The sequence below is a fragment of the Mustela putorius genome, unplaced genomic scaffold (genome assembly GCF_011764305.1).
Source record: "Mustela putorius furo isolate JIRA1106 unplaced genomic scaffold, ASM1176430v1.1 tig00003846_pilon_pilon_pilon, whole genome shotgun sequence".
In the NCBI taxonomy this organism is placed as follows: Eukaryota; Metazoa; Chordata; class Mammalia; order Carnivora; family Mustelidae; genus Mustela; species Mustela putorius.
Genome location: NW_025421999.1, coordinates 15355001 through 15378274, shown reverse-complemented (window position 1 = coordinate 15378274; position 23274 = coordinate 15355001). Strand labels below are relative to the sequence as shown.

Here is a 23274-nt window from a genome sequence, read left to right as displayed (position 1 = left end):
TACTGTTGTGTATATTAGTGAAGAATCCTATTGATGAAAATGAAAGCTGCTTTAGCATCTTTATTTTGGAATTTTATGTAACTTAGTGTCTTTATTTTGCAGTTTTGTGGGGTGGAATTTTATGGAATTTTCCTTTGTTTTAAGGCATTCCTTTAATACATATTACATAGTAATACCTTAATAGTATATATATATATTTTTTTTATAAAGCATCTTACATTTTATGGCATTTTACAGTTGAGGAAAGGTGGTTTTGAAAATTAGAATGTAGACACCCCTTCCTTTAACCCCAAATCCAACCTACGGTTTTCCTGGAAAGCTGTTTCTCCTCAATACTCTTGACTCTAAAGTCTCTTTATAAAATGAATGTCAAATTTCTTTTAAAAAGCTTTCTTTAAGAATGAAAGTGAGCTTTTTTTTTTTTTTTCTGCCTTGCATGAAACTTTATGGTGTATATAAGTTACCCTTTGATTATTTTTTGCATGATTAAAAATTTGCAAAGTTCTATGGCTCCAAAGAGCCTACCTGTAATAAACAGCTTACGCCTTCCAAACCACAAAACAGGCCTGAATTGCTTGAGCATTAGAGCTAATTGCCTGCCTACTTCAAAGGAAGAACCAGAAAAGAGAGAGGGGGAAAAAGTCACAGGAACAGAGGCAGTGCGGGCAAATCCACCTCTAGAGGTTATGAGTTGTGGCTTGGAAGAGCCCGGCAAAGTTATGGCCTCAGAACTGCTGTTTGCGATTAAGTTGATGGGGAGAGTCTACGCCACAATCTTTCCCTGCTGCTGACACAGAGTCTTTGTTCACATTCAGATTTCTCAAACTGTTGCCAGGGTCAGGCTGAGGTCAGACACCGCAGTGATGTATAGAAGAACATGTCTGGGAATTTCTCTCACACTTAAAACGCGTACTGGAAAATGAGGAAGACCCTGCAAAAAGTGTCTGACGAGACCCAGATTATCCTGTAGTTTTGTCTTTTTAGTACCTTCATAATTTTTGTTTTCTTCTCCTGACGCACTATGTTTTATTAATGTGAGTCGCGATAGCCCTTACAATTTTATGTCCCCTCAAGATAAGGACACTCAGTAGCACTCTGACACTTCATTTTCCAGCCCTGGGGGAAAAGGCCGGTAAATCTACTCAAAGGACTCTTGCATCCCGTCTGCAGGATGAGTTGAAAAGTAATTGCCATGGGCTGTCGTAGGTAGAAGGCTTGACACTGGATGTCACGTCACATGTGTGGACTTGGCAGGGAAACAGCCCAATCCAGTCGTGACCTCAGCCTTCCAGCCCCCCAGACCAAGCCGGCCACGGTCCCCACCCAGGCTGGCTCCTGCCGGGACTAGGGAGCCTGTGTTTGATCAGTAATTATCACTGACGGGGTGAAGGCAGCCTAGAGCCTTAAGAAGTGTTGATTCTCTCCTCTTAAAGTAAAAATTTCACAGGTATTTGCCTGAAAGGGAAGCTTCCCCCAAAGCCCTCAGATGACTGACCCCCTCCACCACGGACCTCGGCTCTGCCTTTGTGCAGTGGCAAAGTGCAAATATGGAATAAATGGATTTGTATGGTGCCTTTGAAGACTCACAGTTGAAACAAACTCTTATTTCAAATAATGTTCTTGTTTCCCCCATCGAGCCCAGAACTGCCCCCTTCCGTTGTTTCCTGCTCACACAGTTGCAGAGTGGGCCTGGCAAGCGAGGCACTAAATAGCAATTTTTTTTTTTTTTTTTTTTTTTTTTGTGCTCAGCTGCTACATATGACAGTGGATATTTCATTCTGCTGTCAGAATGTTATTAATAAAACATGGGGTGTGGAGAGGGCCACGATTTCCCCTTTCAATCACTATAGCATTTGCAATGAAAATTTTATGCAGTGTGTAATTTTCAGTTAATGCTTGACACTTAAAATGTCCGTAGCAGCGTTTTGTATGGTTATTGAAGGGTTAATTGTATCATGTTCTCTGCATAAAAGCTCTGCTTATCAAAAGCAAATAGAAGAGTGTATGCAAATGTGTGTCGATGACCTTTTGCCTTTCCAGGGTTAATTTATATGGTCATTAAAGATTTTATGAAATTGAGCAGCCTGGTGCTTCAAATCCCATTTTACCTTCTTCTCCTAATTTATGTAATTCCTACCTGAACAGGGGAATATGATTTTTATTTTTTGTGCTGCAATGAAAACAGCATGCCATGCTGTGGGGAGTTGCGAGTCTGGTTATCTGGCATTACTCAGATTGCTAAAAATTCATTAAAATGTGACATCAGCACAGTGAGAGACAAATGATCGCAGGATGAAAGAGAACAGTGGGCCTTTCACGGATTAGTGCTACACAGACCCAGCATAGAGGCTAACTGCATAAACAGATTAATCCACCAGCAGCGGCATGGCTAAGATTTACAGAATAATTAAATAGGGTTGAGTTACTATGAGGATTTCCATGTAATCTAGCTGGTGTGAACCCGTGAATGAGGTGTGGGGTGATGGGGGTGTCCTAGAAGAAGTATACCTTCTTATGTTGTCCTGTGCCCTGTATGGCTCCCCCTGCACAACACACACACACACACACACACACACACGTGCACGCACACACACCCCAGTGTAACTGAAGTTTTGAGATCCTACTCAGACAAATACCAAAAAAATGCCCCTGGGGTCTGGGGACTGAAGGCAGGAGTAGCACCTGTCTCGTATTTAACCCGTCGAGTTCATGTTATTTCGCCAAGAATTTTTTCCAAGAGTTTGGTTTGCTCTGTCATCTGTCCAAGTCCGTGGAACAGTAGGTCCATGTAGCTTAGAAGTTTCTACTAGTAGGTCCATGTAGCTTAGAAGTTTCTACTAGGAAAATGACAGAATTGCCTTACACCTCTTCTTAAACCTTTTTTAGCTTAACCTGTCCTGAAAATGATTTCTTTTCTTTTAATTTAGGGCAGGCACATTTTTTTAATGGATGTAAAAGAAGTTACTGTAGATGACAATTTGCAGTGGTGCAGTCTTCTAATAGAGACCTGCGAATAAATTTATGTTCTTTTTTCAGAGTAGAAGGTCTGCAGATGATTCATAAGTAGCACGGTTTTTAAATGGTCACGTTTATTTTAGTGGGCATCCTTATGGGGTTTTCAAACCTACTGACTGGTCTCCTTTGCTTAACAGAAGAACAAAGTGAGGAGGCAGAAGGAGCTGCTAAGCCAGCAGCAGTAGCCGAGGAGGAGGAGAAAGACACAAGTGAGAGAGACAATAGTGAAGGCAAAAACTCGAATAAAGATTCTGGTAAGACGCTAGCATCCTTCACCTTTCTTTCCTCCACCCCATGCCTTGCAATCAGCCCTTCCGTCACCCCCACCAAAGCTTATTAAAAGCTTTTATTCATGTTAAACTGCCTGAACATTCCCACTACTATTCATTGCATGTGCATTTTGCATGTGATTTCTATCAGTAGCCTCCCATTGACCTATTTTTAATCATAACCATCTGACAGAATAGATGTGGATAAGTTGAAGAATATTACAGGATGACCAGCAAGATTATTTTTTAATCAAATCAGTTTGTGTGCTTGTAATTTTTTAAGCGCCTTTCATTAATCTTAGCGATACTTGTGAGTCCTCTGATGGCATATTAATTTTTCATAAGCACAGGATTAGATATCACTTGAATTTTCTCATTCAGTCACATGCACCCCCCCAAACCACGTAACCCTAAAAATAAATGTTATTTTTCCTTGCCTTTTTACAACTTACACTCAGGAATTTGCTCTTTTTAAGGGCATCTATTTGAGGCATTTCAAACAAAATCCAGTGGAAAAGTTTACAGATGATTCAGCCTAAGAAAGAGGAAATATCATTGAAAAGGGATTAGGTGCTGGGTAATTTTGATCTTCTAGAATAGACAAATCCCAGTAATGAAAGCTACTGTCTTTGAAAACAAACCTTCGTGTCATGACATTTACTTGTGCACAAACAAACCCTAGGCCAGCATCTGGTGTGGATACCTAAGGCTTTTTCTGTGTTTGATTTGGCAAATATATGACTTCATCCATGCTTTGTATGTATGAGATGGAAATCTATGGTCGCAATGAATATTACATTGGCTACTTTTGCTGCACGCTATACCTAGTTTTATTATGTTGGACTCATTGAAGCAGAAGAAGTGCTGAAACGGGTTCAAGCCTATTAGTTTCAGGTGCTCATCTATCTTTTCCTTGAATTCCACTGACAGCTGCATAGAAAGAAGCTTGTTTTCACTATGAAGACATTGGGTTGTGCAAAAGTATCATTTTTACATGCAAGTTTGAATTATCCCATATTTGTCATTCGGTCTTTGCATATGTAGTGTTGCATTCCCTTCAAAAATTATTTGAAGGGCCTCTCTGCTCCCTGGTCCACATCACTCAATGCTACGTTTCTCTGAGGAGTCTAGTGAGATGGCGCCACTGAAATTTACGTCTAGGATATAGTGGCTAACATACGATCCTCATTGGGTTTAAACAAAGAGGACCTAAGGTTGGTATGGAACCTAAAGCAATGTAAAAAAGACGCCATGGCTGTACATTAGTAAACTGGCTCCTGAGGTTACTACAAGGGACTTAAAATACCTAGCAAGCAGTTAAGGTCAAGGATAGTGCCCTCTAAATCTCATTTGAAGATAATTGGGAATCGCAAGGTGATCGGTTTATTCATTCTCTTGGATGGACCTCATCAAGCCTAGCTGCTTGACTACTTCATGGAGGGCAGGCTTCTGTCTGCGTTCATTGGTGTCCTTCTCACAGTCGTACGAAAAGACTTTGCAAAGCACGTCCCTCTCATTCTTTAAAGGAACATGTAAAACACCCAGGTAGCACATTAATGTTAATTAAATAATGCTTATGTAATTCTTTAGGTATATGACCTTATGTTTGGTTTTAAATATCTCATGTCTTCCAAAGAATGCTTTCTGGGAATCTCTTGAAAATGGATCCAATCTTACCATTGAGGAAGAAGTCTTATTTGGAACATAGCACAATGCAAGGACTGTATCTCCACGAGAAAGGTTTACCACTCTGTATAAATAATGGGCTCCATCACTCCCTAATGGCCTGATGAGTTATGTGCTTTCTTGGGTGCCTAATTGTACCATCTAGGGAGGACTTGAGCTTCTGAGAGAATACAGAGCATTGTGTAATATTAGTTGGTGAAAACAATTCTTTATTCCTGCAGAAATGCCTCCCCAGGTGTATCTATAGAAATGAAAATGGGATTTATGTACCAACTCAGAGCAGTTACTAAGATGCAAATATTTAGCCTTGAAACCTCCTAGACTTCAAAACAAACTCTTGTTACTGACAACTACCACAAACTTTTTTTTGAAAGATTTTATTTGTAAGAAAGAGAGAGAGACAGAGAGAGAGAGAGGAAGAAGCAGGCTTCCAGCTGAGCAAGGAGCCTGATCCCAGGACCTGGGATCATGACCTGAGCTGAAGGTACATGCTTAACCGACTGAGTTACCCAGGCACCCCTACCATAAAGTTTTAACAAAGTTTTCCACTTTCTAGATTGAATCCGATTAGGTGAAAAAATTATTATGCAGATTTTTTTCCTTGTAAATATTTCTAATGATTAAATAACCACTTATGTCTATGCTGTTTTTTTTTTTTCTTATGTCAGTTATAAATGTCAAAAAATACTAGCAAACTCATGCATTAACCACCTTTCTAAAGTGTTGGATGGGAAAACAGTGTGACCCCACTTCAACACAGAATTTTTTTAGGCAGAAAGGAATTAACACACGTTAGGAAGACTATGTTTGTGTAAGCTGTTGTGCTGGGTTGCTGACATTAATCTCTAGGACTGCAGCTTTCAAAATGAGACTTGGCAATATGCAAGTTATATTTGTTGAATATTCATTCATAATAGAAAAGCCTCCTAATGCCTCATTTATATTGTCATTTAAATCTAGTGCCACTTTAGATTAATTATAATCCAAATTATAGCTCTGTGCAGTACAAGAATTAATATAGAGTTTATCCAGATTAATACATTTGCATTGAAAATGTAATATGTCTCTGCCATGGCTAAGGGGACCACTTTTTAATAAGGGAGTAAACACGAGCAAAGATGGAAATTAACCTTCATTATTGCAATTAAAATTATCCTTTCATTCTAGTCTCATTAGAAAGAATACTGTACCAGTAATTATAATTTAGAATTATTTGTAGTTGAATAACATCCCCTGTTATATTCAAGTTTTATAGTATTCAAACTTTATCAAATACATTGATGGATAGATAATAACTCAGTTTTTTTGTTTCATTTTTTTCCCCCAGATTTGCTTTGAGTACATATGTGTTATTGGATTTTCCTCACTTATTATGAGTATAAACCACCTTATAACCACCTTCGGTATTTTAGGGATTGGAAAGTATTAAGTAGCAGCATCTGAACTGAAATGAATTATGTCATTTTTATATTAGCAGTCTCATGCAAGCTAAATAATCCCATAACTGACAGATAATCATTGGCTCATCTATTTGGCAGTGCTTATTTGTAATTAGATTTCATTTTTTAGTTAAAATGCATTAAAATGGCAATGTTTTTTGAGAACATCGGGAGGTCTTAATAGCACAAAATGAATTGTGATCTTATTTCAAAATTCTGTCTGGGGTAACAAGCAGGGTTTACTCCAAATAAAGTTGCAGTCATAAACTACGAGTAACCAGAAAAATTAATCAAAACCTTCCAAAATTGACAGGCCCTTATTTAATGTATTTCTGGGATAAGACAGTTCAGGAAAAGATCCAGAATTGATGCCCTATAATTTATTGGGTAGGCCATAATCCTTGAGATAGCACCCCGCAGAGTATTAGAAAGGCATGGGTGCATAAAATGTTACTTCCATCATCCTTCCAAAAAGTTCTGATGACCTACCTTATCTTTAAGAGTCTGTTTTTGTTATGTTATTGCATCTCAGGTTTCTCTGCTTCTTCTTATCAATGGCATCTGTTTCTGGGTGCCTAGCTACAGTTGAGTGGTGGTGGGGGGGGGGGGGGGTGGGAAGGGAAGATCTAGCACTTGTTTATAACTTCTTTTTAATTCAGAGTAAGGTGGTCCTTAGAAAGCCCCTAGCTTGCATTAAGATCACGATTTAATTAATGAAGTTAATAGCCAAACCATATTGAAGTTGACACATATATTGGGTAGAATACTACAGCCAACAGTTATGGCAGTGGCTATGAAATAATGATCCTAAACTTGAACTCTTTACTTCCTTGATACAATGTGGAAGGTCACTAAATTAAAAAAGAAGTATATTGTTGATGAACATTAACAAGGGTAAAAATAAGAATATGGGTTAATTAGACCAAATATTTACACTAACGTCTAGCATAGTCTTAATACAATGTTTCAAACCTCAAAAGCAATGTTTTTTGTTCCTTTATAGTACCAACATTAGAATACATATGCTTATGAAAATAAGACTATAAATTTAATAGGTTTAGAAGTTTATGGAAAGTTTATTCTATATCTGATGTTCCTTAGGGCCTACAAGCAACCAGAGTCATGGAAATGATCTTTTAACTTGTGTGTGACAGTTTTTGATGGCATAGGGAATTGGACTGACTTATTATTTGGTCATGTCTAATTCTACCATGTACACAAAAGAATGATAAGGGGATATGACATTGTATTATTCTCTTAAGGGAACATACTCTTACTCATTAACGGAGAACTTTTTAAGAAAAATCTTTCAGTTTCACAGGGAAAAGTAACTGATAGACGTTGGCTGCTTTAAATGACAATCATTTTATAGAACTTTTCTGACACCATAGGGAGTAAACTTTATTTGCAGAATACTGTATGGCATATTATCTTCCTAAATGTTTATTTATATTTATTTATTTAAATCAATTTGTGTGTGGTTTTTTTTTTTTTAAGATTTTATTTATTTATTTGACAGAGAGATAAAGAGGGAGCAGAAGTAGGCAGAGCAGCAGGCAGAGGGAGAGGGAGAAGCAGGCTCTCCACTGAGGAGGGAGCCCGATGCAGGGCTTGATCCCAGGACGCTGGGATCATGACCTGAGCTGAAGGCAGCTGTTTAACCCACTGAGCCACCCAGTTGTCCCCTAAATGTTTATTTTTAACATGTTTAAGACAATAGCACACAAAGGATGTTTTGTTTTGAGAAGCAAAAACATAGTTTGTGACACCAGAATTAAGTATGAGATACACATTCCTGTTTTGACCTATCTTGGATATCAAATACTTGGATATTGTTTAATCAATGTAATGAAATTCTTCAGTCTGTCCTAAATTTAAGTTCATTCAAATACAAATATGATAAACTATTTTTTCAAATATTTACAAAGAATCCAAATTTCTCCAAGGCATGTGTATATATAGGACAAGTGTACTAATTCAAATAAAATCTAGTGTTTGTAAGTCCAAAAATCAATAACAGTATAATTTGTTGAAAGCATAGCACTAATTCTGTACCTACCACAAACCTCAAAGGGATAAAGTTATTGTCGTTGTGTCATTAAAATCCTATTTTAGTTTTGGTATCCTCAGAGCCACTCTTACTTTTAAATTTCTTTCTGAATTTAAAATTCCTAAAATTATTTATATGGTAGAAAACAGGCATCTCTCTTCAGGACAGAAAAAGAATATTACTTTTTGGTTCATTTTTACTTTGTTTCCATAACATCCTTGACCTTATTTTTAAATTAAAAGTGGGTTATTTTGCAATAAGGTGCAATTTGTTCATTTATACGAACTGTATGTGGATTGAAAAAAAATCAAGATAAATCTTCATGCACAGCATACAATCAGATTACGCCTAGACTCTATATTTACGCGGGGTCTGATAGCAATCAATGGTTTAGCTTCATTGCATTTCAAGATGTATTTGCACCCAGTTGTCCAGTGATAGTGTCCTCACCCTGGAAATAATTTAGTTGCAAATTGACTGGAAGATGGTGAAAATTGAAAGTTAAAATTAGAAATACTCATAATAAACAGCAGAAAAAAGGTCAGATGATGCTGCGCTATGATGAGATTGGAATGGATGGTAAATGAGGTTTTGTGTTTGTCGTGAGATGTATGTGACATGCCTACCCAATGTCGCTGTAATATCCAGGCTCACAGAGAAGATTATCGGGAAAATTGATGCTGGAAAGAATTTTCTGTTAGATTAGGAAATTAGAATTGCACTCTTTTCTTTGACGCGTGTGACGTTCCTGCACGTGACATTGCTCATCTAGGCAAAATTCTAAACCGTCTTTAACACCGAATATTCGGATTAACTTCATAAAACAGTTGTCTTCTTGAGATTTGAACCATAATGTTATGTGTACAGCCAGCTGCTGAAATATCTAAAATAAAGTGCAATCACAAAAAGCAGCGACAGATACGGAATGTAGAGTAAAATTTTAAAATCCTGTATTCACCACGTAAAAATATGATTTTCATTTCTAGATTGTAACTAGTTAGTTCTTCTTGGTATTTTGAAATGTGCTCAGTATCCAAGAATTTCAGTAAAGAGATAAGTAATTAAATGTTAGTAAAAGTAACTCTTTTCTAAGTTAGCTTTTCTGAATGGGAGTAGATTAGCTTTAATGTGATAAAGGCATTCTGAGACACCAGAGAGCATGTGTTATGGATGAATCTTTCAAGGTCACCTAGGGTTATCTAAACATGAGACAAGAGTACATTTTAAAATATATTTATAAAGCCCACTTAGTAGATAAAAAGAAGTGTGCTTTTTGCCTTTTGAGATTCACATCATTTGAAAGTGTTTGTCCAGTCATTTTTATGATTCAGTGGATTTGGAGTCAGAGCTATTCAAAAAAACATACAGTTTTCCGGAATTTGATGTTGTGAGTCTTTTAAAATTGAGGTGTTCTATTCTTTTTTGGGAATCAGGAATAATCACACCAGACAAGGAGCTAAAAGTCAGTGTGGGAGGGGGGACCCAGCCACTCCTGCTGGCAAAAGAAGAGGATGTTGCAACCAAAAGATCAAAACCTACAGAGGACAATAAATTCTGTCACGAACAGGTAAAAATGTTTTTTCTCTTTGCTGTGTAAACTTGTTTTATTATTATTATTGTTATTGTTGTTATTTATTATTATCACTCCCGATAGTTTTAGAGACTCAAATGAGTTCATGCTGTTTGAAACATATGTAGACATTGTGATCAGCGATGCCGTTAACTCTTGGTGTTACTTCTGTGTTCTGAAGTCATCCGAGGCCATCCACTAACAGTGGCCATGTTTCTTCCATATTCTCCAGTTCTTTCAGTGTCCTTATTGTAACTACAATAGTAGGGACCAAAGTCGTATCCAGATGCACGTCCTGTCCCAGCACTCGGTGCAGCCCGTCATCTGCTGTCCCCTCTGCCAGGACGTCCTCAGCAACAAAATGCACCTCCAGCTACATCTGACACATTTGCACAGCGTGTCCCCGGATTGTGTGGAGAAGTTACTGATGACAGTAAGGAGCCCAAATGTTGCCTTGGGTGTGATGGGATCCCTCTAAAAGTATCAACACGACATCTGTAATTACTGGTTGAGAAATGTATTTTTTCTGCCTACTTAAAGCTCTCTTATGGACTGTGCTCTAGAAATCACAACCAAGGCCCATTTATATGTCATCTCTTTTGCTTACGGAGAAAGAAAATACGATACAAGGCAGAGCTCCTTCAGTAGCGTGCTTTACTGTCTTAGATCTATATCTATAATGTTATTTAAATGATTCATGTGGGCAAGTTGAGTTTGAAACTTTCCCGATTATCATTATATAAAAAAAATAGGCTGACAAAAACCTTTAAGTCATTTTTTTTTTTTTTTAAAAAGAAAGGAAAACAGCATTGCAACAGCATTGATCTGAAATTTGAAAGGATAACCTTGGCCTAGAAGATCCATAAAAGGTCCCCACTTTCTTTTGGAAAAAAGGAAGTGGGATAGGCTACTGGTCAGTGACAGATATGGTGGAGTCTGATTTCTGGGCTCCCCGTGACATAAACCTCTTTGATTCTTACAGGTGCCCGTGCCTGATGTGATGATGCCCAACAGTTTGCTCCTTCCAGCGGCTGCCTCTGAGAAGTCGGAGCGGGACACACCTGCGGCCATCACAGCTGAGGGATCTGGGAAATATTCAGGTATGCCAGCCTGGGCACAGGATGTGCGGAAAACACGTTTAGGGGGCTCGCGTGTGTGGTGATGTTCCAGGATTAATACTATCAAAGTGGGTTTTTTTTGCCTTTTATTTATTTATTTTTTTTATAAAGCATGGGGGTCGGGGACAAAACAAAAAACTGTGGTGTTTCTAAGAGCTACATTTTCCAAAGCACATTTAGTATCTGGTCATCTGTAACTGCTCTTAGGAGACCTAAGTGTCGAGGACCAAGAATATTCTGTGTGTTCTAATTCCTGAACGCTGAGGTCATGGCCCTTGGTATGCTGATGGCAATGTACTATAATTACTTTGCACTTGCTTTTTCACCTATCCTGGAATTCCTGGAGGTCAGGGGTGATTTCTTATTCACCTTTACATCCCCAGTACCCGGTACAGTGGTTGGCACATAGTAGTTGCTCGATAAGTATTTCTTCAAAGACTCAATTAGGGGCATCTGGGTGGCTCAGCCAGTTAAGTGTCTGACTCTTGATCTCAGGTCGTGAGTTCAAGTCTCGTATGGGGCTCCACTCTGGGCATGGAACCTGCTTTAAAAAAAAGAAAAAAGGAATGGATTAAGCGGAAATCTTTAGAAGTTCCTACTTACTCTATTTATTGGTGTTTAACCAGTAGCGTCTCTTCCTGTAAGTGACATATTTGTGCTTTCTTCTACACAGGCGAAAGTCCAGTGGATGACAAAAGTACAGCAGGTCTTGACGATTCAAAGGCTAACGTGGAAATAAAGAGTGAGGAGCAGAAACCAGCTAAAGAACCCATGGAAGTATCAGAATGGAATAAAAACAGCAGTAAGGATGTGAAACTGCCTGACGCACTACAGGATCAGCTAAGTGAGCAGCAAAAAAGGCAACCCCTCTCTGTGTCGGACCGCCATGTTTATAAGTATCGCTGTAACCACTGCAGCCTGGCTTTTAAGACTATGCAGAAGCTTCAGATACATTCCCAGTACCACGCGATTCGGGCCGCAACGATGTGTAATCTCTGCCAGCGTAGTTTCCGTACATTCCAGGCTTTAAAAAAACACTTGGAAGCAGGCCACCCCGAACTGAGTGAAACTGAACTTCAACAGCTGTACGCCTCCTTGCCCGTGAATGGCGAACTCTGGGCGGAGAGTGAAACTATGGTGCAGGACGACCACACCCTAGAGCAGGAAATGGAGAGAGAGTATGAGGTGGACCACGAAGGGAAGGCAAGTCCTGTAGGGAGCGATAGTAGCTCTATTCCAGACGACATGGGCTCTGAACCAAAGCGGACCTTACCTTTCAGAAAAGGGCCAAATTTTACGATGGAAAAATTCCTCGACCCATCGCGCCCGTATAAATGTACAGTGTGTAAAGAGTCGTTCACCCAAAAGAACATTCTCCTGGTCCATTATAATTCAGTTTCTCATCTGCATAAGTTGAAAAAGGTTCTGCAGGAAGCCTCCAGTCCTGTTCCTCAAGAAACCAACAGCAGCACAGACAACAAACCCTACAAGTGCAGCATCTGCAATGTTGCGTACAGCCAAAGCTCGACCTTGGAAATCCACATGAGGTCCGTGCTCCATCAGACCAAGGCGCGGGCTGCCAAGTTGGAGCCCAGCGGCCATGTGGCCGGTGGACACAGCCTGGCAGCCAACAGTAGTCCTGGCCAGGGGATGCTAGATTCCATGAGTTTAGCAACAGTCAGCAGCAAGGATACCCACCTAGATGCCAAAGAATTAAATAAGAAGCAAAGTCCGGAATTAATCTCTGCTCAGCCTCCACACCACCCACTGCAGTCACCAGCACAAATCCAGATGCAACTCCAGCACGAGTTACAGCAGCAAGCTGCGTTCTTTCAGCCTCAGTTCCTAAACCCAGCCTTTCTGCCTCATTTCCCCGTGACCCCGGAAGCACTGTTGCAGTTCCAGCAGCCTCAGTTTCTCTTTCCGTTCTACATCCCCGGGACGGAGTTCAGCTTGGGGCCGGATCTGGGCTTGCCGGGCTCAGGCACGTTCGGTATGCCCGGCATGACGGGAATGGCTGGATCCTTGCTGGAAGACCTGAAGCAGCAGATTCAAACCCAGCATCACGTCGGCCAGACTCAACTCCAAATACTACAGCAACAAGCACAACAGTACCAGGCCGCCCAGCCCCCGCTGCAGCCCCAGAAGCAGCCCCCGCCGCAGCCCCAGCAGCAGGCCCAGCAGCAGGCAGCGAGCAAGTTACTGAAACAGGAGCAAACGAACGTGGCCGGTGCCGACTGCCCCATCCTGAAGGACGCGCCATCTTACAAGGAGGCAGAAGAGATTGCCGAAAAGCAAGAAAAGCCAAAGCAAGACTATACAAGCGAAGGTGAAGGACTCAAAGAAGGCAAAGACACGAAGAAGCAAAAACCCTTGGAACCCTGCATCCCACCACCCCGAATAGCTTCGGGGGCCAGAGGAAACGCAGCCAAGGCTTTACTGGAAAACTTCGGTTTTGAACTGGTCATTCAGTATAACGAAAACAGGCAGAAGGTCCAGAAGAAGGGCAAAAGTGGCGAAGGTGAAAACACTGATAAACTGGACTGCGGAACGTGTGGTAAATTGTTTTCCAATGTTCTTATCCTAAAGAGTCACCAAGAACATGTCCATGGGCAGTTCTTTCCATACGGAGCGCTAGAAAAATTTGCTCGGCAATACAGGGAGGCCTATGACAAGCTCTATCCGATTTCGCCATCTTCACCAGAAACGCCACCTCCGCCACCTCCACCTCCCCCTCTGCCTCCGGCTCCTCCACAGCCTTCCTCCTTGGGTCCTGTTAAAATCCCAAGCACGGTGTCCACTCCTCTGCAAGCGCCACCACCCACACCCCCGCCGCCACCACCGCCACCTCCTCCCCCGCCTCCTCCCCCGCCTCCTCCCCCGTCCGCTCCCCCGCAGGTGCAGCTTCCTGTTTCTCTTGACCTTCCGCTCTTCCCTTCCATTATGATGCAGCCCGTGCAGCACCCTGCACTTCCTCCTCAGCTGGCCCTGCAGCTGCCCCAGATGGACACTCTCTCTGCGGATCTCACTCAGCTCTGCCAGCAGCAGCTCGGATTGGATCCCAACTTCCTAAGGCACTCTCAGTTCAAACGCCCACGGACAAGAATCACAGACGACCAGCTAAAAATCCTGAGGGCTTATTTTGACATCAATAACTCTCCGAGCGAAGAACAGATCCAAGAAATGGCAGAGAAGTCGGGCCTCTCCCAAAAAGTCATCAAGCACTGGTTTCGAAATACGCTTTTTAAGGAACGGCAGAGGAATAAGGACTCTCCGTACAACTTCAGTAACCCTCCCATCACTGTTTTGGAAGACATCAGAATCGACCCACAGCCCTCCTCTTTAGAACATTACAAATCGGATGCGTCCTTCAGCAAAAGGTCGTCCAGAACGAGATTTACTGACTACCAGCTTCGGGTTCTACAAGACTTTTTTGACACAAACGCTTACCCAAAAGATGATGAAATAGAGCAACTCTCCACGGTTCTCAACCTACCCACCCGGGTTATCGTCGTGTGGTTCCAGAACGCTCGCCAGAAAGCACGGAAGAGCTACGAGAATCAAGCGGAGACAAAAGATAATGAAAAAAGAGAACTCACTAACGAGCGGTATATCCGCACCAGCAACATGCAGTACCAGTGTAAAAAGTGCAATGTGGTTTTCCCCCGGATCTTTGACTTGATCACGCATCAGAAAAAGCAGTGTTACAAGGATGAAGATGATGATGCCCAAGATGAAAGCCAAACCGAAGACTCCATGGACGCCACTGACCAAGTAGTGTACAAGCACTGCACGGTATCTGGTCAGACGGAGGCCGCCAAGAGCGCCGCTGCCCCCGCGGCGAGCTCTGGCTCCGGGACCAGCACCCCCCTGATTCCATCACCCAAACCAGAACTGGAGAAGACCTCTCCCAAACCTGAATATCCCACAGAAAAGCCAAAGCAGAGTGACCCCACTCCCCCTTCCCAAGGCGCCAAACCAGCCCTGCCCTCAGCATCGACTTCCTCGGACCCGCCACAGGCCGCTGCGGCCCCACCACAGCCCCCGCCACCCAAACAGCCCCAACTTGTCGGAAGACCTCCCTCGGCTTCTCAGACCCCGGTCCCTTCCAGCCCACTGCAGATTTCCATGACTTCTCTCCAGAATAGTCTACCTCCACAGTTACTACAATACCAATGTGATCAGTGTACCGTTGCCTTCCCGACTCTGGAACTCTGGCAGGAGCACCAGCACATGCACTTCCTTGCTGCTCAAAACCAATTCCTTCACTCTCCATTCTTGGAAAGGCCCATGGATATGCCCTACATGATATTCGACCCCAACAACCCACTGATGACCGGACAGCTGCTGAGCGGGTCTCTCACGCAAATGCCGCCTCAGACCGGTTCCTCGCACACCACGACAGCCACGACGGTCGCCGCTTCCCTGAAGAGGAAACTGGACGACAAGGAAGACAACGCGTGCAGTGAAAAGGAGGGGGGAAACAGTGGCGAAGACCAGCACCGCGACAAACGCCTGAGAACCACCATCACCCCGGAACAACTGGAGATACTCTACGAGAAATACTTGCTGGATTCCAATCCCACCCGGAAAATGCTCGATCACATCGCACGGGAAGTGGGGCTGAAGAAAAGAGTCGTGCAGGTCTGGTTCCAGAACACACGAGCTCGAGAAAGGAAAGGCCAGTTCCGGGCAGTGGGCCCGGCCCAGTCTCATAAACGGTGTCCTTTTTGCCGAGCCCTGTTCAAGGCCAAGTCGGCCTTGGAAAGCCACATTCGCTCTCGGCACTGGAATGAAGGAAAGCAGGCAGGTTACAGCTTGCCGCCGAGCCCTTTGATATCAACAGAAGATGGGGGAGAGAGCCCTCAGAAATACATTTATTTTGATTATCCGTCTTTGCCGTTAACTAAAATTGATCTATCAAGTGAGAATGAATTGGCTTCTACAGTGTCAACACCTGTTAGTAAAACAGCAGAGCTCTCGCCGAAGAATCTCTTAAGCCCTTCTTCTTTTAAAGCAGAATGTGCCGAGGATGTAGAGAATTTAAACGCCCCTCCTGCCGAGGCGGGATATGATCAAAATAAGACGGATTTTGATGAGACTTCGTCAATTAACACGGCCATCAGTGATGCCACCACCGGCGATGAGGGCAATGCTGAGATGGAAAGCACCACGGGAAGTTCTGGAGATGTGAAGCCGGCTTTATCTCCTAAAGAGCCCAAAGCTCTCGACACTTTGCCAAAACCCGCAACCACACCCACCACGGAGGTTTGCGATGAAAAATTTCTCTTCTCTCTCACGAGCCCCTCCATACATTTCAATGATAAAGACGGCGACCACGACCAAAGCTTTTATATCACTGATGACCCCGATGACAATGCTGACCGCAGTGAATCATCCAGCATCGCTGACCCGAGTTCACCAAATCCCTTTGGATCCAGCAATCCTTTTAAATCCAAAAGCAACGATCGACCAGGTCACAAGCGGTTCAGAACCCAGATGAGCAACCTTCAGCTCAAGGTTCTCAAGGCTTGCTTCAGTGACTACCGAACTCCAACCATGCAAGAATGTGAGATGCTAGGCAATGAGATCGGTCTGCCCAAACGTGTGGTCCAGGTGTGGTTCCAAAATGCAAGGGCAAAGGAAAAGAAATTTAAAATTAACATAGGGAAGCCTTTCATGATTAATCAAAGTGGAACAGAAGGCACCAAGCCAGAGTGTACCCTCTGCGGGGTGAAGTACTCTGCCCGCTTGTCCATCAGAGATCATATTTTCTCCAAACAGCACATTTCAAAAGTGAGGGAGACTGTTGGGAGCCAGCTTGATCGGGAGAAAGATTACCTGGCTCCGACCACCGTTCGACAGCTGATGGCACAGCAAGAACTTGACCGTATAAAGAAAGCTTCGGATGTTCTGGGCTTAGCGGTAACACAGCCAAGCATGATGGACGGCAGTTCCCTCCATGGCATCAGTCTGCCAGCAGCCTATCCAGGACTCCCCGGCCTCCCTCCGGTTCTACTCCCTGGAATGAACGGTCCATCTTCCTTGCCTGCATTTCCACAAAATTCAAACAGTAAGTCATTTCAAGGCGAGTCAGTCTAATTAATTAATTAATATTAGGCAGCCAATCGCATGAAATCAAGAACAGGGTATACGTTTGGATCTCCTTGAATTTCAGTAGGTGACACCTTTACCTTATTGGAAACATATATGTTTTAGTGGCTATAATTAAGAACCAGGAAGTAAGTCAAGATGAACAGATACGCAGAAAAATAAAGACTAGGCAGGTCATTGCAGTGTCTCAGAAATATATGAATTATTTATATCGTTACATCCTTATGTCTTAAGAGAAGTATTCCTTTTATATAATTATTTTAATGCTGATTTCAAATGGCATTTTAGCACAAACATGTGACGTAATAGTCAATATACATACTAATAAAGCAAAACATTAAATAATACTTTTTTGGATCTTAATTTATGTTCTTTCCAAGGAAAAGATTTTTTTTGTTGTTGTTTTGGTTTTGGGTTTGGTTTCTTCTCCTTCTCCTGCCTCTGCTTCTGCTTCTTCAGTGTCAGGAAGTTCAGAAGTTAAGGGCCCTCTAGATACAGGAATGCACCCACATTACATCTAGCAGGTAATAAGCTTATGTTCAAAGTTTAACTCTTAAAAATATGAGTTCTGTGATGATTTACCATTTAGCATTAGTATAAGATTTAGATTTTTGTAGCACCCATTGTTATTTGCTATGTAAATAAATTTACAACCTTAGAAATATATTGCTATTACTCTATGACTTTATGCCCCCCCCACCACCCCATGTCTATAATTAAGTCATAACTAAATTCTGAAGCTGTTTGAGGCAACTTCAGATGATGAATCAAGAGATTCACCAAGAGAAATATATAATTTATGTAGTTTTGATTTCATGAGTAAGACTAGGCATCTGATTATATTGGGTCAAAAAAATGGAATATAGAGTGCTAAGCCAAACATAAAATGAATGTTGTATGTTTCATTGTTTTATATGTTATATAAACATTACTATGCCAAGTAGAGAAAAGGACTCTCTTACAATTTCTTCCTTAAAGTAAGTTTTATTTTTCAAATTAACAGTTAAAAAAACAACAACAACAGGAAAACACCAGTGGGGTTTTTCTTTTTTATAAGGAAATTTTGACATTCTTTAGAATGAACTAATTGCGTCTATCTAGAAAGTTTCCAAAACACACAGAGCTTTTCTCATTTTCACAAATGGGAAGTCTCGTAAATTTCAAACTTTTCAATGTCATCTTTCTCTTCTAAAACCAAAATTGCTCTGTGATTGTAGGAAGAGACTCCTATTTTAACCTTTAGCTTGGGAGGCATGAAAACAATAATACGGAATTGCACTTTGACCACTGCCAGCTGCTCTGGTTTTCCCAGTCCAAGATGGCATTAGAGAGAAGCAGAATAGACCTACACGCATAAGGAATGTGCCCAAGAACGATTCTTCAGTGGCCTTTCCTTTAACTATCGTTACCAACTACCTTGCCCCTAAGTAACACCTTGGGCTTCATTATCTGGATATTCTTAGGGCCTGAAAATGTTAAAGCTACAATTACATGATTCATCTGTACATTTAAATCAAGTCAGACATAATTGTCTCAAGAATAATGCAGTGTTTTTTTTTTTTTTTTTTTTTTTTTTTTTTTTTTTTTTTTTTTTTTTTTTTTTTTTTTTTTTTTTTTGCATATGACTGTACTAGTCTTCCTGTCCCACTTCACACGTAACTGTGATTACTGACACATAGAAAAATGTCTTCTCTGGAAAAACTCCTGTGATGACTTATGTAAAATAGAGATTTTCCACAGAATGTCTGATGTAGAAAAACTCCTAAGGACAGTTATGAAAAATTTAAAATAAAATATTATGTGAAATAGAGTAAAATTTGGTACCTTACGTCCACTAAGGACTGTCTAAGGGTCTGTGCCTTTCATCTACAAGTCTGCTTTGATCGATGCTCACTGTGGAGTCCCCACTTCAATGGCAGCCGGAGCATCTTGTTTTTCTCTCCACCGGATCACAGGCCTTTGCTTGGACAGTGGGTCCTTCGCTGACTGCCCTCTGGCCCATCACTTTGAAACCAGCACCCAGAGGGCCTGTATGAGAGAAAGTGAGAAGGGAAGAGAGAAATGGTTATGAAATACCTCAATAACCTAACCTTTCTCCTCGTTCAACTCCGCATAAATATAATTTATAACCTTCTCCCCCTGACTCCGCCCTGAAACGTGGGCTCTGTTTGTAAGTATCAGAGTTGCAGGAAGATGTCCGAAGCATCTCTTCAGTGAGCAGTTTCTCTACATACATCAGTGGTTGAGGAACTCAGTAGTTTGAAGGTGTCGCTTTATTCAATCATCGACCAAAACAGACCAGAGAAAGTTACAAAGAGAAAAGGTCTGTGAATGTACCTACTAGAATTTGCAATTTCTCTTGAATACATTCTTTGTTTAAACATTAACACAGCAGGAGTACCAGCAGGACCCTCTCTGAGAGTCTAAGTTCCCACACTTCCAGTTCCCATCTTTTTTTAGGCTAATTTACCTGTGGTGGGTAATGCTCAACCTTCTAATTAGCTCATGGAGAGGAGCTATGGTTCTCCACCCTTCTCTCATCATCTTCCCACTGTGTTCTTTCTCCTCAAACAAATATCTCCTCTGCTTCATTGGAGAGGTAGACATACCAGCTAGGTGAAATCAAAAGAAGAAAAATACTTCCTAAGGAGCATATATCTGTGTTTCTCACATGCCCTGGGCTCTTGCCACAGCTTGATATATATATATGAATAAACTTTGAGAATAGAACATGTTCGTCTTGGGCCTACTTTAATAGGATTTATTTATAGAAAAGCCTTCATTTTAAAGATAACCCATCCCTTTGAAGGTAAATCTGAGGGGTTTGATTCTAAAGAAATCACAAAAAAGGGACTCCATTGAATATGAGATGTGCCGTAAAGCAATGTCTGATTCCAAAGGCTACACGCCAATATTGATTTCAGTTGCAGTGCACATGTTCAGTTTTAGTATTTATCAACCCCTAAGTTTCTGATTCAGTCACCCACTTTATTCTATTTTGGGTGGAATGGCTATTCTGCTTCACCAGCTTTAACACTTACTTACCTTGCTTCCAACAACTCTTCAAATTATTTTGTCTTTTAAGATCATAAGAAGGCCCTTTCAAGGGTAATGTGCATCATGTGTGCCTGTTGCCTGAATGATAACCCAGCCCTCTGTTCAGTATACTAATGACTAGTTCTCATTTGCTAAATAAAATGAATTATATTCTGCTTAAAAAATTTCCACGTTTGTCTTTTTCCCTCATGATCATATGCAAAAAGGGCAAGTGGCAATAGCAAATCCCACGCCTTTACACCTGGAAAAAACTCAAAAGCTTTAAATTTACATTTAATCCTTTTCTAAAAGATTTTATTTATTTGAAAGAGAGAGAGAGAACATGAGTAGGGTGAGGGATTGAGGGAGAAGCAGACTCCCCGCTGAGCAGGAAGCCTGATGCAGGACTCAATCCCAGGACCCTGGGTCATGACCTGAACCAAAGGCAGAAGCTAAACCAACTGAGCCGCCCAGTCACTCCAAAATTTACATTTAATCCTTGAGGATGTCGGCTTCCTTTGGCATTTTGCTCAAGATGAATAGAGAACTAAATTGATTTTCTATTTTTAACTTATTTACTTTATTGTTTTAAGCAGCGTCTGATTTTGGTATCTTCCATTAGTGTTTGGAAATACTGTCTAACCCAATTTCCTTAAACGGAACATTAGAACATGCCTTTTGCATTTTTCTCATACTTTGGTGTAATTTACTAGCACATTTGGGGTAAATCTAGATAAGAGTAAGTCTTTCATAATTTTAGCACAATTGTCTTTGGCTCCATGTACATAATAAGTTTTATTTTCACCTCAAAAATAAATTTTCCCCCTGGGAGACCAAGATCAAGGAAACCTGAGGGAAAATAACTATATCTAAGTTCATTGTGAGACAGGATTTTCTTCCAAAAGCGTAACTTTCGGGAATAGGCGGCTGTTCCAGGAGAATAAAACCAAACAAAATAACGATAATAAGAGATTATTTGTACAGAAAACTTTTCTCTGTCAGTGAAATTTCAGCGAACTGGAGTAGGAGTTAGGGAACAGGAACGAATGTATCTTTAACACTATAACTTGGTAACAGACATGAAAATTTGACATGCATTTAGTTTGTAGTTACCACCACTTCCTCTGTATCAGGATTACTGTTCAGTTTTTTCTCTTCCATTTCCGGTTTTCATCTACCAGTTGGCTTTTGTCTTTTACCATACGCCCAATGTATACTGTTCTTTATCCTTAATTTGCATCTCTTTTCCTAAAATTTTTCTTAATAGGTAATTATTTTTTTAAGATTTTTTTTATTTGACAGAGAGAGAGAGCGAGCACGAGCATGGGGAGTGGCAGGCAGAGGGAGAGGGAGAAGCAGGCTCCCCACCAAGCGGAGAGCCCAACGTGGGGCTCTCTTCCAGGTCTCCCGGATTCTGACTTGAACTGAAAGCAGATGCTTAACCAGTTGAGCCACCCAGGTGCACTTCATAGCTAATTATTTAATTTGGGTTACTCCTCAAGATGCTGAGTTCCTGTAAATCTCTGATAATCCTTGACTGAAGCAGTTGGGAATACTATTACAGTCTTCTAAAAATTGTCATGCCAATTTATCACCTGTCCTCTAGGAAGGAACTTATAGACACCATCTGATGGGAAAGCCCGAGTCAACAACTATTGACCCTTTTTGCTTTCTAACTATCATTGCTCTTTTAAGTCTTTTAGTTCCTTTAAATTTCTCACCTTAGGGGCACCAGGGTGGCTCAGTTGTGAAGTGTCTGACTTCGGCTCAGTTCTTAATCCCAGGGTCCTGGGACTGAGCCCCACATCAGGCTCCCTGCTCTGTGGGAAGCCTACTTCTCCCTCTCCCACTCCCCCTGCTTGTGTTCCTGCTTTTGCTGTCTATCTCTCTGTCAAATAAATAAATTAAATTTAAAAAAATGCTCACCTTAAATTATCATGTCAGAGAGATAGGTGACCCAGCAATTTTCTTAAATGTAGGGGACAAAAGCACTTAGGTGGAGGGGAGTGAAATTATTGAGTATGAAGTCTGGTTGAACTAGACCTAGAACTAAGGTTGGCTTTATGAATAGGCAAAAGAAGCTGAGTAGTATCACAGTATCATTCTAACAATGCAAGGAATGTTCTTCTGTCCTTAGTAAAGCTCCTTCCACCTGAATCACTCATGCCTAAAATTCTGTAATTAGATATTAATGCCTTTGATTTAATGAATTACCTTCTGTTAAATTAAAAATAGCATAGAATATAATGAAATCAGAATACGATAGCAAGAAGAAACCCTACATTATATAATTTAGCATATATTAAGCCTTTTCAGAAATAGCTGTGTTCAGGGACACCAGCATGGTTCAGTCACTTCAGTTCCAAACTCTTGATTTGGGCTCAGGCCCTGATCACAGGGTCCTGGCATCCAGCCTCCATCCTCTGTTTTGGGCTTTGCACTCAAGCAGAGTCTGCCTGGATTCTCTTTTTCCCTCTCCCTTCTTCCCTCACCCAGCCCAGTGCATGTACCCTTGCACAAATGTTCTCACACTTTCAAATAAATAAATCTTAAAAAAAAAAAAAATACATGCATTTAAGTCATTGATTCTTTCTCGCAAATACAATTTTATAGAGAGGCAAGTGGAAAGAAGAAAGGCCTAGGAGTGCCTGAATAAAAGCAAGGGAGTCGAGGGATTGGGACCCCAAAAGCAAATCCATTACTTCACGGTTTTCTTAGGGCTAGTCTATGTCCCATGAATCTGAGAAGTCTATCATACCGAACTGGATTAAAGATTCAGGAATTTATTCATTCATTCCTACCATCCCCCTGCAGATCTTAAGCCATTTTCATTTCATAATTTTAGCACAATTCATTTCATTGTGTTTCCAATGTGTCAGCCGTTCTATAAAACGGGGATACTTGCTATCAGTTTCTACTGGAAATACAATGTTATTTTCAAGGATTTTCCTTTTTTTTTGCATTTTGAATATTTGTA

At 41.2% G+C, this 23274-nt stretch overlaps 1 protein-coding gene across 3 annotated transcripts in view; it reads left to right on the top strand.

Annotated features, from left to right (window-relative positions):
* ZFHX4 (zinc finger homeobox 4) overlaps positions 1–23274 on the top strand; it is a 180659-nt gene that overhangs the window by 151240 nt on the left and 6145 nt on the right. For all 3 annotated transcript variants that reach the window (XM_013061392.2, XM_045063186.1, XM_045063185.1), the window contains exons 6-10: positions 3153–3269; positions 9893–10026; positions 10262–10462; positions 11012–11129; positions 11821–17220. In XM_013061392.2, the coding sequence (XP_012916846.2) occupies positions 3153–3269; positions 9893–10026; positions 10262–10462; positions 11012–11129; positions 11821–17220 (5970 nt within the window). The remainder of the gene's footprint in view (positions 1–3152; positions 3270–9892; positions 10027–10261; positions 10463–11011; positions 11130–11820; positions 17221–23274) is intronic.